Source organism: Gigantopelta aegis, chromosome 11 (genome assembly GCF_016097555.1).
Source record: "Gigantopelta aegis isolate Gae_Host chromosome 11, Gae_host_genome, whole genome shotgun sequence".
Lineage (NCBI taxonomy): Eukaryota > Metazoa > Mollusca > Gastropoda > Neomphalida > Peltospiridae > Gigantopelta > Gigantopelta aegis.
In genome coordinates, this window is record NC_054709.1 from 23684175 (window position 1) to 23701108 (window position 16934).

At 38.5% G+C, this 16934-nt stretch overlaps 1 protein-coding gene across 1 annotated transcript; it reads left to right on the forward strand.

The window, feature by feature from the left end:
- Positions 1–14345: 14345 nt before the first annotated feature.
- LOC121385098 lies at positions 14346–16629 on the forward strand. The gene is made up of 3 exons (XM_041515634.1): positions 14346–14525; positions 15473–15624; positions 16469–16629. Exons 1-3 carry the CDS (start codon positions 14506–14508, stop codon positions 16627–16629), a joined length of 333 nt encoding a protein of 110 aa, XP_041371568.1. The 5' UTR covers positions 14346–14505.
- The last annotated feature ends 305 nt before the right edge of the window (positions 16630–16934 follow it).

The following is a 16934-nucleotide window of genomic DNA, read 5'->3' on the forward strand; positions in this document are numbered from 1 at the left end:
GTAATGCGCATAAACACGAGACTATCAGTACACAATACACACAGATTGTAATGCGCATAAACACGAGACTATCAGTACACAATACACACAGATTGTAATGCGCATAAACACGAGACTATCAGTACACAATACACACAGATTGTAATGCGCATAAACACGAGACTATCAGTACACAATACACACAGATTGTAATGCGCATAAACACGAGACTATCAGTACACAATACACACAGATTGTAATGCGCATAAACACGAGACTATCAGTACACAATACACACAGATTGTAATGCGCATAAACACGAGACTATCAGTACACAATACACACAGATTGTAATGCGCATAAACACGAGACTATCAGTACACAATACACACAGATTGTAATGCGCATAAACACGAGACTATCAGTACACAATACACACAGATTGTAATGCGCATAAACACGAGACTATCAGTACACAATACACACAGATTGTAATGCGCATAAACACGAGACTATCAGTACACAATACACACAGATTGTAATGCGCATAAACACGAGACTATCAGTACACAATACACACAGATTGTAATGCGCATAAACACGAGACTATCAGTACACAATACACACAGATTGTAATGCGCATAAACACGAGACTATCAGTACACAATACACACAGATTGTAATGCGCATAAACACGAGACTATCAGTACACAATACACACAGATTGTAATGCGCATAAACACGAGACTATCAGTACACAATACACACAGATTGTAATGCGCATAAACACGAGACTATCAGTACACAATACACACAGATTGTAATGCGCATAAACACGAGACTATCAGTACACAATACACACAGATTGTAATGCGCATAAACACGAGACTATCAGTACACAATACACACAGATTGTAATGCGCATAAACACGAGACTATCAGTACACAATACACACAGATTGTAATGCGCATAAACACGAGACTATCAGTACACAATACACACAGATTGTAATGCGCATAAACACGAGACTATCAGTACACAATACACACAGATTGTAATGCGCATAAACACGAGACTATCAGTACACAATACACACAGATTGTAATGCCATAAACACGACACAATCAGATTGTAATGCCATAAACACGACACACAGATTGTAATGCGCATAAACACGAGACTATCAGTACACAATACACACAGATTGTAATGCGCATAAACACGAGACTATCAGTACACAATACACACAGATTGTAATGCGCATAAACACGAGACTATCAGTACACAATACACACAGATTGTAATGCGCATAAACACGAGACTATCAGTACACAATACACACAGATTGTAATGCGCATAAACACGAGACTATCAGTACACAATACACACAGATTGTAATGCGCATAAACACGAGACTATCAGTACACAATACACACAGATTGTAATGCGCATAAACACGAGACTATCAGTACACAATACACACAGATTGTAATGCGCATAAACACGAGACTATCAGTACACAATACACACAGATTGTAATGCGCATAAACACGAGACTATCAGTACACAATACACACAGATTGTAATGCGCATAAACACGAGACTATCAGTACACAATACACACAGATTGTAATGCGCATAAACACGAGACTATCAGTACACAATACACACAGATTGTAATGCGCATAAACACGAGACTATCAGTACACAATACACACAGATTGTAATGCGCATAAACACGAGACTATCAGTACACAATACACACAGATTGTAATGCGCATAAACACGAGACTATCAGTACACAATACACACAGATTGTAATGCGCATAAACACGAGACTATCAGTACACAATACACACAGATTGTATGCCATACACAATACACACAGATTGTAATGCGCATAAACACGAGACTATCAGTACACAATACACACAGATTGTAATGCGCATAAACACGAGACTATCAGTACACAATACACACAGATTGTAATGCGCATAAACACGAGACTATCAGTACACAATACACACAGATTGTAATGCGCATAAACACGAGACTATCAGTACACAATACACACAGATTGTAATGCGCATAAACACGAGACTATCAGTACACAATACACACAGATTGTAATGCCATAAACACGACACACAGATTGTAATGCGCATAAACATGAGACTATCAGTACACAATACACACAGATTGTAATGCGCATAAACACGAGACTATCAGTACACAATACACACAGATTGTAATGCGCATAAACACGAGACTATCAGTACACAATACACACAGATTGTAATGCGCATAAACACGAGACTATCAGTACACAATACACACAGATTGTAATGCGCATAAACACGAGACTATCAGTACACAATACACACAGATTGTAATGCGCATAAACACGAGACTATCAGTACACAATACACACAGATTGTAATGCCATAAACACGACACACAGATTGTAATGCGCATAAACATGAGACTATCAGTACACAATACACACAGATTGTAATGCGCATAAACACGAGACTATCAGTACACAATACACACAGATTGTAATGCGCATAAACACGAGACTATCAGTACACAATACACACAGATTGTAATGCGCATAAACACGAGACTATCAGTACACAATACACACAGATTGTAATGCGCATAAACACGAGACTATCAGTACACAATACACACAGATTGTAATGCCATAAACACGACACACAGATTGTAATGCGCATAAACATGAGACTATCAGTACACAATACACACAGATTGTAATGCGCATAAACACGAGACTATCAGTACACAATACACACAGATTGTAATGCGCATAAACACGAGACTATCAGTACACAATACACACAGATTGTAATGCGCATAAACACGAGACTATCAGTACACAATACACACAGATTGTAATGCGCATAAACACGAGACTATCAGTACACAATACACACAGATTGTAATGCGCATAAACACGAGACTATCAGTACACAATACACACAGATTGTAATGCGCATAAACACGAGACTATCAGTACACAATACACACAGATTGTAATGCGCATAAACACGAGACTATCAGTACACAATACACACAGATTGTAATGCGCATAAACACGAGACTATCAGTACACAATACACACAGATTGTAATGCGCATAAACACGAGACTATCAGTACACAATACACACAGATTGTAATGCGCATAAACACGAGACTATCAGTACACAATACACACAGATTGTAATGCGCATAAACACGAGACTATCAGTACACAATACACACAGATTGTAATGCGCATAAACACGAGACTATCAGTACACAATACACACAGATTGTAATGCGCATAAACACGAGACTATCAGTACACAATACACACAGATTGTAATGCGCATAAACACGAGACTATCAGTACACAATACACACAGATTGTAATGCGCATAAACACGAGACTATCAGTACACAATACACACAGATTGTAATGCGCATAAACACGAGACTATCAGTACACAATACACACAGATTGTAATGCGCATAAACACGAGACTATCAGTACACAATACACACAGATTGTAATGCGCATAAACACGAGACTATCAGTACACAATACACACAGATTGTAATGCGCATAAACACGAGACTATCAGTACACAATACACACAGATTGTAATGCGCATAAACACGAGACTATCAGTACACAATACACACAGATTGTAATGCGCATAAACACGAGACTATCAGTACACAATACACACAGATTGTAATGCGCATAAACACGAGACTATCAGTACACAATACACACAGATTGTAATGCGCATAAACACGAGACTATCAGTACACAATACACACAGATTGTAATGCGCATAAACACGAGACTATCAGTACACAATACACACAGATTGTAATGCCATAAACACGACACACAGATTGTAATGCGCATAAACATGAGACTATCAGTACACAATACACACAGATTGTAATGCGCATAAACACGAGACTATCAGTACACAATACACACGACACACAGATTGTAATGCGCATAAACACGAGACTATCAGTACACAATACACACAGATTGTAATGCGCATAAACACGAGACTATCAGTACACAATACACACAGATTGTAATGCGCATAAACACGAGACTATCAGTACACAATACACACAGATTGTAATGCGCATAAACACGAGACTATCAGTACACAATACACACAGATTGTAATGCGCATAAACACGAGACTATCAGTACACAATACACACAGATTGTAATGCGCATAAACACGAGACTATCAGTACACAATACACACAGATTGTAATGCGCATAAACACGAGACTATCAGTACACAATACACACAGATTGTAATGCGCATAAACACGAGACTATCAGTACACAATACACACAGATTGTAATGCGCATAAACACGAGACTATCAGTACACAATACACACAGATTGTAATGCGCATAAACACGAGACTATCAGTACACAATACACACAGATTGTAATGCGCATAAACACGAGACTATCAGTACACAATACACACAGATTGTAATGCGCATAAACACGAGACTATCAGTACACAATACACACAGATTGTAATGCGCATAAACACGAGACTATCAGTACACAATACACACAGATTGTAATGCGCATAAACACGAGACTATCAGTACACAATACACACAGATTGTAATGCGCATAAACACGAGACTATCAGTACACAATACACACAGATTGTAATGCGCATAAACACGAGACTATCAGTACACAATACACACAGATTGTAATGCGCATAAACACGAGACTATCAGTACACAATACACACAGATTGTAATGCGCATAAACACGAGACTATCAGTACACAATACACACAGATTGTAATGCGCATAAACACGAGACTATCAGTACACAATACACACAGATTGTAATGCGCATAAACACGAGACTATCAGTACACAATACACACAGATTGTAATGCGCATAAACACGAGACTATCAGTACACAATACACACAGATTGTAATGCGCATAAACACGAGACTATCAGTACACAATACACACAGATTGTAATGCGCATAAACACGAGACTATCAGTACACAATACACAACAGATTGTAATGCGCATAAACACGAGACTATCAGTACACAATACACACAGATTGTAATGCGCATAAACACGAGACTATCAGTACACAATACACACAGATTGTAATGCGCATAAACACGAGACTATCAGTACACAATACACACAGATTGTAATGCGCATAAACACGAGACTATCAGTACACAATACACACAGATTGTAATGCGCATAAACACGAGACTATCAGTACACAATACACACAGATTGTAATGCGCATAAACACGAGACTATCAGTACACAATACACACAGATTGTAATGCGCATAAACACGAGACTATCAGTACACAATACACACAGATTGTAATGCCATAAACACGACACACAGATTGTAATGCGCATAAACATGAGACTATCAGTACACAATACACACAGATTGTAATGCGCATAAACACGAGACTATCAGTACACAATACACACAGATTGTAATGCGCATAAACACGAGACTATCAGTACACAATACACACAGATTGTAATGCGCATAAACACGAGACTATCAGTACACAATACACACAGATTGTAATAATGCGCATAAACACGAGACTATCAGTACACAATACACACAGATTGTAATGCGCATAAACACGAGACTATCAGTACACAATACACACAGATTGTAATGCGCATAAACACGAGACTATCAGTACACAATACACACAGATTGTAATGCGCATAAACACGAGACTATCAGTACACAATACACAGATTGTAATGCGCATAAACACGAGACTATCAGTACACAATACACACAGATTGTAATGCGCATAAACACGAGACTATCAGTACACAATACACACAGATTGTAATGCGCATAAACACGAGACTATCAGTACACAATACACACAGATTGTAATGCGCATAAACACGAGACTATCAGTACACAATACACACAGATTGTAATGCGCATAAACACGAGACTATCAGTACACAATACACACAGATTGTAATGCGCATAAACACGAGACTATCAGTACACAATACACACAGATTGTAATGCGCATAAACACGAGACTATCAGTACACAATACACACAGATTGTAATGCGCATAAACACGAGACTATCAGTACACAATACACACAGATTGTAATGCGCATAAACACGAGACTATCAGTACACAATACACACAGATTGTAATGCGCATAAACACGAGACTATCAGTACACAATACACACAGATTGTAATGCGCATAAACACGAGACTATCAGTACACAATACACACAGATTGTAATGCGCATAAACACGAGACTATCAGTACACAATACACACAGATTGTAATGCGCATAAACACGAGACTATCAGTACACAATACACACAGATTGTAATGCGCATAAACACGAGACTATCAGTACACAATACACACAGATTGTAATGCGCATAAACACGAGACTATCAGTACACAATACACACAGATTGTAATGCGCATAAACACGAGACTATCAGTACACAATACACACAGATTGTAATGCGCATAAACACGAGACTATCAGTACACAATACACACAGATTGTAATGCGCATAAACACGAGACTATCAGTACACAATACACACAGATTGTAATGCGCATAAACACGAGACTATCAGTACACAATACACACAGATTGTAATGCGCATAAACACGAGACTATCAGTACACAATACACACAGATTGTAATGCGCATAAACACGAGACTATCAGTACACAATACACACAGATTGTAATGCGCATAAACACGAGACTATCAGTACACAATACACACAGATTGTAATGCGCATAAACACGAGACTATCAGTACACAATACACACAGATTGTAATGCGCATAAACACGAGACTATCAGTACACAATACACACAGATTGTAATGCGCATAAACACGAGACTATCAGTACACAATACACACAGATTGTAATGCGCATAAACACGAGACTATCAGTACACAATACACACAGATTGTAATGCGCATAAACACGAGACTATCAGTACACAATACACACAGATTGTAATGCGCATAAACACGAGACTATCAGTACACAATACACACAGATTGTAATGCGCATAAACACGAGACTATCAGTACACAATACACACAGATTGTAATGCGCATAAACACGAGACTATCAGTACACAATACACACAGATTGTAATGCGCATAAACACGAGACTATCAGTACACAATACACACAGATTGTAATGCGCATAAACACGAGACTATCAGTACACAATACACACAGATTGTAATGCGCATAAACACGAGACTATCAGTACACAATACACACAGATTGTAATGCGCATAAACACGAGACTATCAGTACACAATACACACAGATTGTAATGCGCATAAACACGAGACTATCAGTACACAATACACACAGATTGTAATGCGCATAAACACGAGACTATCAGTACACAATACACACAGATTGTAATGCGCATAAACACGAGACTATCAGTACACAATACACACAGATTGTAATGCGCATAAACACGAGACTATCAGTACACAATACACACAGATTGTAATGCGCATAAACACGAGACTATCAGTACACAATACACACAGATTGTAATGCGCATAAACACGAGACTATCAGTACACAATACACACAGATTGTAATGCGCATAAACACGAGACTATCAGTACACAATACACACAGATTGTAATGCGCATAAACACGAGACTATCAGTACACAATACACACAGATTGTAATGCCATAAACACGAGACTATCAGTACACAATACACACAGATTGTAATGCCATAAACACGACACACAGATTGTAATGCGCATAAACATGAGACTATCAGTACACAATACACACAGATTGTAATGCGCATAAACACGAGACTATCAGTACACAAACCACAGGTAGCCTATCTCCTACCAACAACGTCGAATGTGTTCTAGTTACGTTATATAACAGGCCTACAATGTACTCTTTATATATGTAACAATAGTACACGTACTAGGGGTTTCTGTTTAGGGGTACCTGTGGTAAAAACAGTCAATCAAACGGAAATTTATCCCAGTTTTATTTATAAGCACATGTTTTCAGTGTGTAAGTACACACCACAGGTACCCCCAAATAGAAACCCCTAATACAAATACTATAGACTATAGTTACATATATAAAGGAAGGAAGGACATGTTTTATTTAGCGACGCACTCAACACATTTTATTTACGGTTATATGGCGTCGGACATATATAAATAGTATTATATAACGTTACTATAACATATCTGACGTTATTGTTTCGAATACCTGTGGTACACACACTTTGAAATTATGGAAATATTTACATCAATAAATGATATGTTTGCATAATGATATATTTTCTCAGTGAAATTCAAGTTCCCCCCCCCCCCCCCCCCCCCCCCCCCCCCCCCCCCCCGCGTTTTCTTACATTTAAAGCCAAACAATGTACACTGGTGGCACCTAAGTCTGCACACCTAAGCATTTGTGCTATATTTTAAAGTTAAAATCTTTCTTTAAAAATATTTGTTTCATCGCCACAGTACAATGGAACAATAAACGTGTTACTACTGAAAGTTATTATTATTATTATTATTTTAAACTCAAGTAATGAGCGCATTTTTAGTGTAACCCCCTATATTTACTGGCCTGCATAACGGCACATACGTCTGCGCAGCAAACATTAAATCAACCACTTTTGTCGCTAATGTTTACAGAAACAACAACAAATAATGGATCCGACATTTTAAGTTCTAAACAACAAACACTTCCTGTTATAGTCTGTTTCAGAAAAAGATAGATTATGCAAACGATATAAATATAAATGGTGTTCCAAGCTTCTTAGTTTGGACAACACAAAATGACTATATATATATAAACAAAGCCAAGCCAATGTAAAAAATTTTGATCATTATTCAACAAAAGTTGTCTGTTATTAACTGTGTAAATGAGCACGCACAAATAGTGTTCGTTAGACATGTAGGACAATCAATGATAATTTTGAAACAGACTATAGCTAAAACAAAAATATAAATAGGCCATGCTATAAGTGTAAGCTTCAAAGTCTGGGCAGCCATATTGCGTTGTGTCACTTGGAGGGAAATTCAAAGTATGCTAGGATGTTTACCGTAACAGATAAAAACATTTATTTCATTTATGGATTCATAAATTACCAATAAGGTATGTATTGGAGCTTGTATGTAAACTTGTTTAAGTTGATATACAAGGTTAATCATTACAGCGGTGACAGACACGTGTTGACAGGTGATACAAAAACACGTTTATCGAGGTTGGCAAAAGTGTACTAGTGCATTAATTCAAAATCATTCATAATTCGAAGTTTTTCTTATACTTTTTAAACATAGTTATGAGATACTGAATTTGCTGCTATTGTAAACTGTTTCAGGCTTTATTATATTTCTTGTCAAATACAGACACATTTTGCTTTAAGTAGGTGATGCTGTCATTGGAGGACATTCTAAGATCCAAATACACACAATGGACAGTTTTCGTGGTTCTGGCTATAGCACCAACATCTGTGAAATTGAATATTTTTATACCCATGGTTTGCTATTGACGCCATGTGATGTCTTGAAGTCTAGGACCTGGCAGATGTCTTTCATTGTCCATGCTCATTTGACTGCTGTAAAAAAATGTTTTTGTTCATTGGTTGGAGCAAGAAAACATACTGGGCCACTGGGGAGGCAATACTTAATATAGATTTCTGTGCTTTAACCAGACCAGCATCCTCAGAGCACTGAAATTGCGTTTATCCGTAATACAACATGCAGGAAAATGCAGTTTACCACAATTGTCATTACTAACTAAATCGACACATGCCTTGCGTTGGAGTACCACAGAGCCAGAAAGTTAAAGTTTGTTTTGTTCAATGACACCATTAAAGCACATTGATTTATTAATCATCATCGGCTGTTTGATGTCAGTCATTTGGTCATATAACCTAAGACGAAACCGTTATACTTTTCCTTTGATGTCCAGGCGTGGACCACTGGTTGAAACAGGAAACAAACAAACAATCAGGCAGATCCTGCCCCAGGTGAGCCAGAAGTTAGTGTGGACAATTTGTCCGTAGGCCGTTAATGCATGTCGAAAATTCCATTTATGTCGCTGCAAGAAATGATGTTGGAATGTTTCAAGGTTTTTCTATTACGCAGAGACATGTCAGTATGTTACACATGCAGATCCTGGTTTTACAAGGGGTGATACCCTTTTCATGACATACATTTGCTGTATTGTGACAGGCTGTTGGGTCGAACACTATTTGTCATGATTAACTCTTCTTAAATAATCTTTAATGTATTTTATATTGCAGCAAGGGTTGTTGAAGGCCAAAATGTCACAACTGCCCGAGATGTCCCAATTGTTACATTTGCTTAAATTGTTCAAATTGTTTTTTGACACCTCTATAGCACATTAATTAATTAATCATAGGATATTGGATGTCAAACAATTGGTAATTCTGACAGGTAGTCTTGAGAGGAAACCTGTCACATTTGTCCATTAGCAGAAAAGGGTCTTTTTATGCACTTTTCCACAGAAAGGACGGCACATGCAAAAACCTTTGATATACCAGTCGTGGGGCTCTGGTTACGCAATTTAAAGGCATGTGGACATTTTGAAACTGCGTGCCAAATAGAGTGGAAGTTTTGCTCGGTTGTAATCCGTTCGTTTGAAATGGACTACAATGAAGCGTCAATCCTCTTGGTGAAGCTATTGAGTTTTCCTATTCCAAGCAGTGATTCATGAATGACATTTCATAGGAAATAGTACGAAATATGCTGTGTAAATATATAGGTACTTTGTATGTACATGTATGTGTGTGTGTCTACTATCTATGTATATATGCATGCATGCATGGATATAGGTATGCATATATGGATGAAGGTGGGTGGGTTGGTACGTACGAGTTTTAGAGAGGAAAAATGCTATATTGTTCCATTAGTAGCAAGGGATTTTGTTTATGCACCATCCCACAGACTGGATAGCACATACTACGGTCTTTGATATACCCTTGTGGCGCACTGGCTGGAACGATAAATACTCCAATGGGTTCACTGACTGGGATCGATCCTAGACAAACCACGCATCAGGCGAGCTATTTACCACTTGGCTACATCCTGCCTCGGATGGATGCATGGATGGATGGATGGATGCATGCATATATGTTTGTGCGTTCATGCAAGCCTGTATATGTATCTGGTTATGTAAATGTGTTTGCGTGTGCATATTTAGCTATGTCCTAGTTTTGGCGATAAATGAATATTGTCTTTCACTTATATTTATACGTCATACATATCTTACAGTCAGCGCATTTCCTAGTACTAAACCCACGTGATGATATCCCAGTTCCTCGTTCACAAAAATATTTTTTGATCGCTAGTATCTCTCTGTCTTGTTTTATGATTATGAATGCATACGTCAATTCTGTAGTGTCGCTATCCCATAGACAAGGTAGTACATACCACGGCCTTTGATGTACCAGTCGTGGTGCACTGGCTGGTGCGAGAAATAGCCCAATGGGCCCACTGACGGGGATCGATCCAAACTGACCGCGCATCAAGCAAGCACTTTACCACTGGTTAATGTATTGTACTTTGGTGACGATGATAAGCAACCCTCAAATGTGAAATTAAATACTTTATTAACAAAAAAAACAAAACAAAAGCTGTGGAGGGAAACGCTCTGCGACATAATAGTTTGTCTCTTTGTGTGACGGCGGACATGTGCTGCTCTGCACATACATAAATAGCCACTTAGGCTAACACAGGCGGTAAATAGATTAAGGGATCTCTACGCGAAACATGTGAGAGATAGTGTCTTGACATCTTGTGAACAGGTAGTGAACACAAACACGTTGAAGATTTCTCTACGCGAAACATGTGAGAGATAGTGTCTTGACATCTTGTGAACAGGTAGTGAGCACAAAAACCTTTTAACTTTTCTCTACGCGAAACATGTGAGAGATAGTGTCTTGACATCTTGTGAACAGGTAGTGAGCACAAAAACGTTGAAGGTTTCTCTACGCGAAACATGTGAGAGATAGTGTCTTGACATCTTGTGAACAGGTAGTGAGCACAAACACGTTGAAGGTTTCTCTACGCGAAACATGTGAGAGATAGTGTCTTGACATCTTGTGAACAGGTAGTGAGCACAAACACGTTTAAGGGATCTCTACGCGAAACATGTGAGAGATAGTGTCTTGACATCTTGTGAACAGTGAGCACAAACACGTTTAAGGGATCTATACGCGAAACATGTGAGAGATAGTGTCTTGACATCTTGTGAACAGGTAGTGCGCACAAACACGTTGAAGGTTTCTCTACGCGAAACATGTGAGAGATAGTGTCTTGACATCTTGTGAACAGGTAGTGAGCACAAACACGTTTAAGGGATCTCTACGCGAAACATGTGAGAGATAGTGTCTTGACATCTTGTGAACAGGTAGTGAGCACAAACACGTTGAAGGTTTCTCTACGCGAAACATGTGAGAGATAGTGTCTTGACATCTTGTGAACAGGTAGTGAGCACAAACACGTTTCTCTACGCGAAACATGTGAGAGATAGTGTCTTGACATCTTGTGAACAGGTAGTGAGCACAAACACGTTTAAGGGATCTCTACGCAAAACATGTGAGAGATAGTGTCTTGACATCTTGTGAACAGGTAGTGAGCACAAAAACGATACCTAATGCGCATTATTGCTTAATATCAACAAGTATATTGGTATATTTAATTAATAAAACGGTGAAAATGTGACGACTATTACATATAACGGGCGCAGCCATTTGGTCCATCCCACTGAATCACAACCACTCATAAAATCACAAGCAAACAAATAAATTAACTGTACTCATTTTTTCTTTCCTGTATTTCCATTCTATCAAAAAAAGGTCAATGATTCAAGGCTCCCCATCACTGACAGTGTCACATTGATCTGGGGCAATAATAAAAAATAAAAATAAAGTATATTATATTAAGCACAATCTGGATTGTAACTACGTTTGTTTTGTGATTTACTGTGAAACATGCAACATAGAGGACAAACTACTAAACAATTTAGCACCCGTGTTAACACTTACAGACATGGCATTTTATATATTAAGCAGAGCCGGTTTATCCTAATAGCACATGTAGCACGTGCTACGGGCCCCGCGGTGATGTGTACATTTATTTTCCCTAGGTCATTTTTCCCCTCTCTCCGAGGGGGTTGTAAAATATATATCCTGGGAAGGTGGACCCGTTTTTTATTTGTGTTGCAGGCCCCTCGGATCCTTAAATCGGCTCTACAGAATGAGTAGATACAGACTTTGTAGCAGCAAACAAATCCAGATCGTAGTTAATTAGTCTACAGCCTTCTGTTGCACTATTGGATCAAACAGATGTGCAGTGATTGACAAGAAAAACAAACTGCCTACAAAACCTCAAGACGAGACTCCATCTTTTTTATACCTTTAACACATTAGCATAATTTTGTGGCGAAAAGATCCGAGAAGTCCCGACTTTGTTTCTAATGTTTGATGACGTCTTCCGAATGGTGACGTAAAGTCATTGTACTGTTACATCACCAGGGTAACATAATGCAATTGTTGAACATGACCGCAGCCATGTACAGGTACAGTAGGTCGTAATTTATTAAATATAATAATATATAGCAACTATTATTATTACAGATTATTATTAAATATATTGTTGCATGTATTAGTGATGTATAACTACACATTAATCAATGCCACATATATATAATAGCTGTATAATTAATTAATTAATTAATTAATTCATTAATTCATTCATTCATTTATACTTATTTGTGTACTGTCCTGGGCACACAACTCCGCTATCTGGGCTGGCTGTCATGGACAGTGGGTTAGTAATTAGTTGTTATTGGTTACTTTGTTAGTGGTTGGTTGAGATTTAGCTCGGTCGGTTGACTGCTCGCTTGAGGTGCTTGCATCGCAGGATCGAACCACCTCGGTGGACCCATTCATCTGATTGGGGTTTTTCCCTTCGGTGTGTGCTTTCCTGTCTGTGGGAAAGTGCACATAAAAGATCCTTTGCTGCATTAGGAAAAATGTAGCGGGTTTCCTCTGATGACTACGAGTCAGAATAACAATATGTTTGACATCCAATAGCCGATGATTAATTAATCAGTGTGCTCTAGCGGTGTCGTTAAACAAAACAAACTTCTCGTTAGTGGTTAGTGAGAAAGAAGTCAGTGTACTGGTCTTAAATCTACCCATTGAGTCGTTAAGCTCTGGGTGGGAGCCGGTACCGGGCTACGAACCCAGTATCTACCAGCCTTATGTTCGATACCGAGAAGTCCCGACTTTGTTTCTAATGTGTGATGACGTCTTCAGAATGGTGACGTAAAATCATTGTACTGTTACATCACCAGGGTAACATATTGCAATTGTTGAACATGACCGCAGCCATGTACAGGTACCGTAGGTCGTAATTTATATATATATATAGTCTCTCTATAATTAACTCATCCATTCATTCGTTAATTTATACTTATTTGTGTATTGTCCTGGGCACACAACTCAGCTATCTGGGCTATCTGTCATGGACAGTTGGTTAATAATTAGTTGTTATTGGTTAGTTTATTAGTGGTTAGTGAGAAACAAGTCAATGTAATGGTCTTACATCTACCCATTGAGTCGTTAAACTCGCTCTGGGTGGGAGCCGGTACCGGGCTGCGAACCCAGTATCTACCAGCCTTGTGTTCGATGGCTTAACTACGACACCACCGAGACCGGTAATCCTAATGAATTGAAGAATGTTAAAACTGTAATATGTTTGCACTCGGCGCAAACAGTGGTTTCCTCGAGTTCAATGCGTATGCATTAAAACGACAACAGTTCTTTGTCACAAGGGACATTCATTTCAAATTCAAACTTTGACGTCACTATAATTAGATTTCGCATTAATATGATATAACCAATAGTAATTGAAATTATTTGGATGTAATTTTTGTGGGCATGTAACTGAAGGTATAATCTTTTTCTTTCACAAGAAAAAATAATAACTTTTTTTCTATGTATAGAAAGTGTGTGTGTTCGTGCGTGCTTGTTTGTTTGCTTGCTTGTTAGTTTGTTGTTATTACGAATATTACTTGCTTTGTCGTTCCCAGCATGGGGCGGGACGTAGCCAAATGCTAAAGCGTTCGCTTGATGAGCGGCTGGTCTAAGATCGATCCGCCCTTTTGGTGTATTTCTCGTACATACAAAATATCCTTTACTACTAATGAAAAAACAATGTAGTGGCTTTGACTACTAAGACTATATTATATCAGAATAACCAAAAGTTTGACATCCAATAGTCGAAGATTAATAAATCAATATGCTCTAGTGATTAGTCGTTAAACAATACTTTTTTTTCCTCAGCGTTTTACTGTTAGTTACAGTGTTAGTTCTACAACCTATAGCCGGGCTTAGTGAAGAAAAGCCCGTGGATTCCGTGATGGAGCCCCAAGAACTCCCGGAGCAGTGGCGAGAGTTTGATAACGAGCACGCAGATCTCGACTATGGTTCCACAGGTGAGTTTTCACAACTTCACTACTTATTGATGTTCCAATTATCGATTATAATGGAACATTGATTGGTTTGGCTTTACCGATGCGATAATCGATTAAAAAAAGCCTTAATCGATTGTATGGGAAAATGTTAACTGTAATTGTACCTCCAGTTTAGATGATGGAACTGACGCAAATATCTTGTTTGGTGTTTGTTTTCATGTGTCACACTATCTCTGCTTCCTTTGGGAAAGGTAAAAAGGCAGCTTCTAGCTGCGACCCTGATGTGACTTGAGCCTCACGATACGCTTTGTTTCCCCTACCCCAAATATTGTACACGAATTTAACTTCGATTTATTATGTTTATGGTGTGATATACACCAAACAGCTACTCGTCAGAAACATCTATCACATTAATGCATTAATTATAGACATAGGGCTATTCACAAACACCATGAGAATTTTCCAGCCCAAGCAGGCACGGCGGAGCAATGGGGCTGGGTGTGGGGGTGGGTGAGGACTCTATTCCCCTCAATAATTCTGAATAAAAAATATTACTGGTGGTAAATCTTCAGACAGAGGTCAATTAACGTGTAGAATGCAGTAAATTGCATTTCAGGTCATCTATTTTTTTAACTTTTACGGGAGAGCATACTCCGAACCACGAAACTTTGCTTTGAGCCCTCGATCTCAGAGCCCCCCCCCCCCCCCCCCCCCCCCCCCCCCCCCCCCAAACATACACCAATGTGTACTTGCTTCCGTCGTACCTGCCAAGTGATACCAATTACGGCTCTGCCGCATGGGCGATTACCGTTTTTCAAACTCTGTTAAATGTAATCAATGTTAATCTCTTGTTATGTTCTCACAGATATGAAGCCTGATTCCAAGAAGAAAAAGTATCCCGTAAAACCACCCGCTATGTCTCAAGAAGTCAACAAAGATGGTATGTGTAATTTCCATTTGCGCCAATGTTTGTCTATGGTTGTCAATAACAATGATATTTCCAGGCCGGAATTTAGGATTAATTAAGGTTAGGGTTGTGGTTAGCTTTTTTATAATATGTTGATACATTTTCAAATTTTTTAACTTATGTATATCGTTATATTTACAAAACGCCCAAAAATATACGGTTTTGTTTTTTAAATTATGCCGTTATGTGGATGACAGTTCCTTGTTTTAGTCGTGATAGTGTAGTCATTAAACAATATAATTTGCCAAATCACGACAGTTGCATTATCGACATTAGTGTGATTCCCATCGGTGGGTCTATTAGGCTATTTCTCATTCCAGCCAGTGCAAAACTGGTAAACCAAAGACTGTGGTATGTGCTAATA

Coding starts and splice junctions, on each gene's coding strand:
- LOC121385098 (XM_041515634.1), top strand. CDS start 14,506: ATGACCGCAGCCATGTACAG. Junction 14,526..15,472: donor ATGACCGCAGCCATGTACAG/GTACCGTAGGTC, acceptor TTTTTTCCTCAG/CGTTTTACTGTTAGTTACAG. Junction 15,625..16,468: donor TCTCGACTATGGTTCCACAG/GTGAGTTTTCAC, acceptor ATGTTCTCACAG/ATATGAAGCCTGATTCCAAG.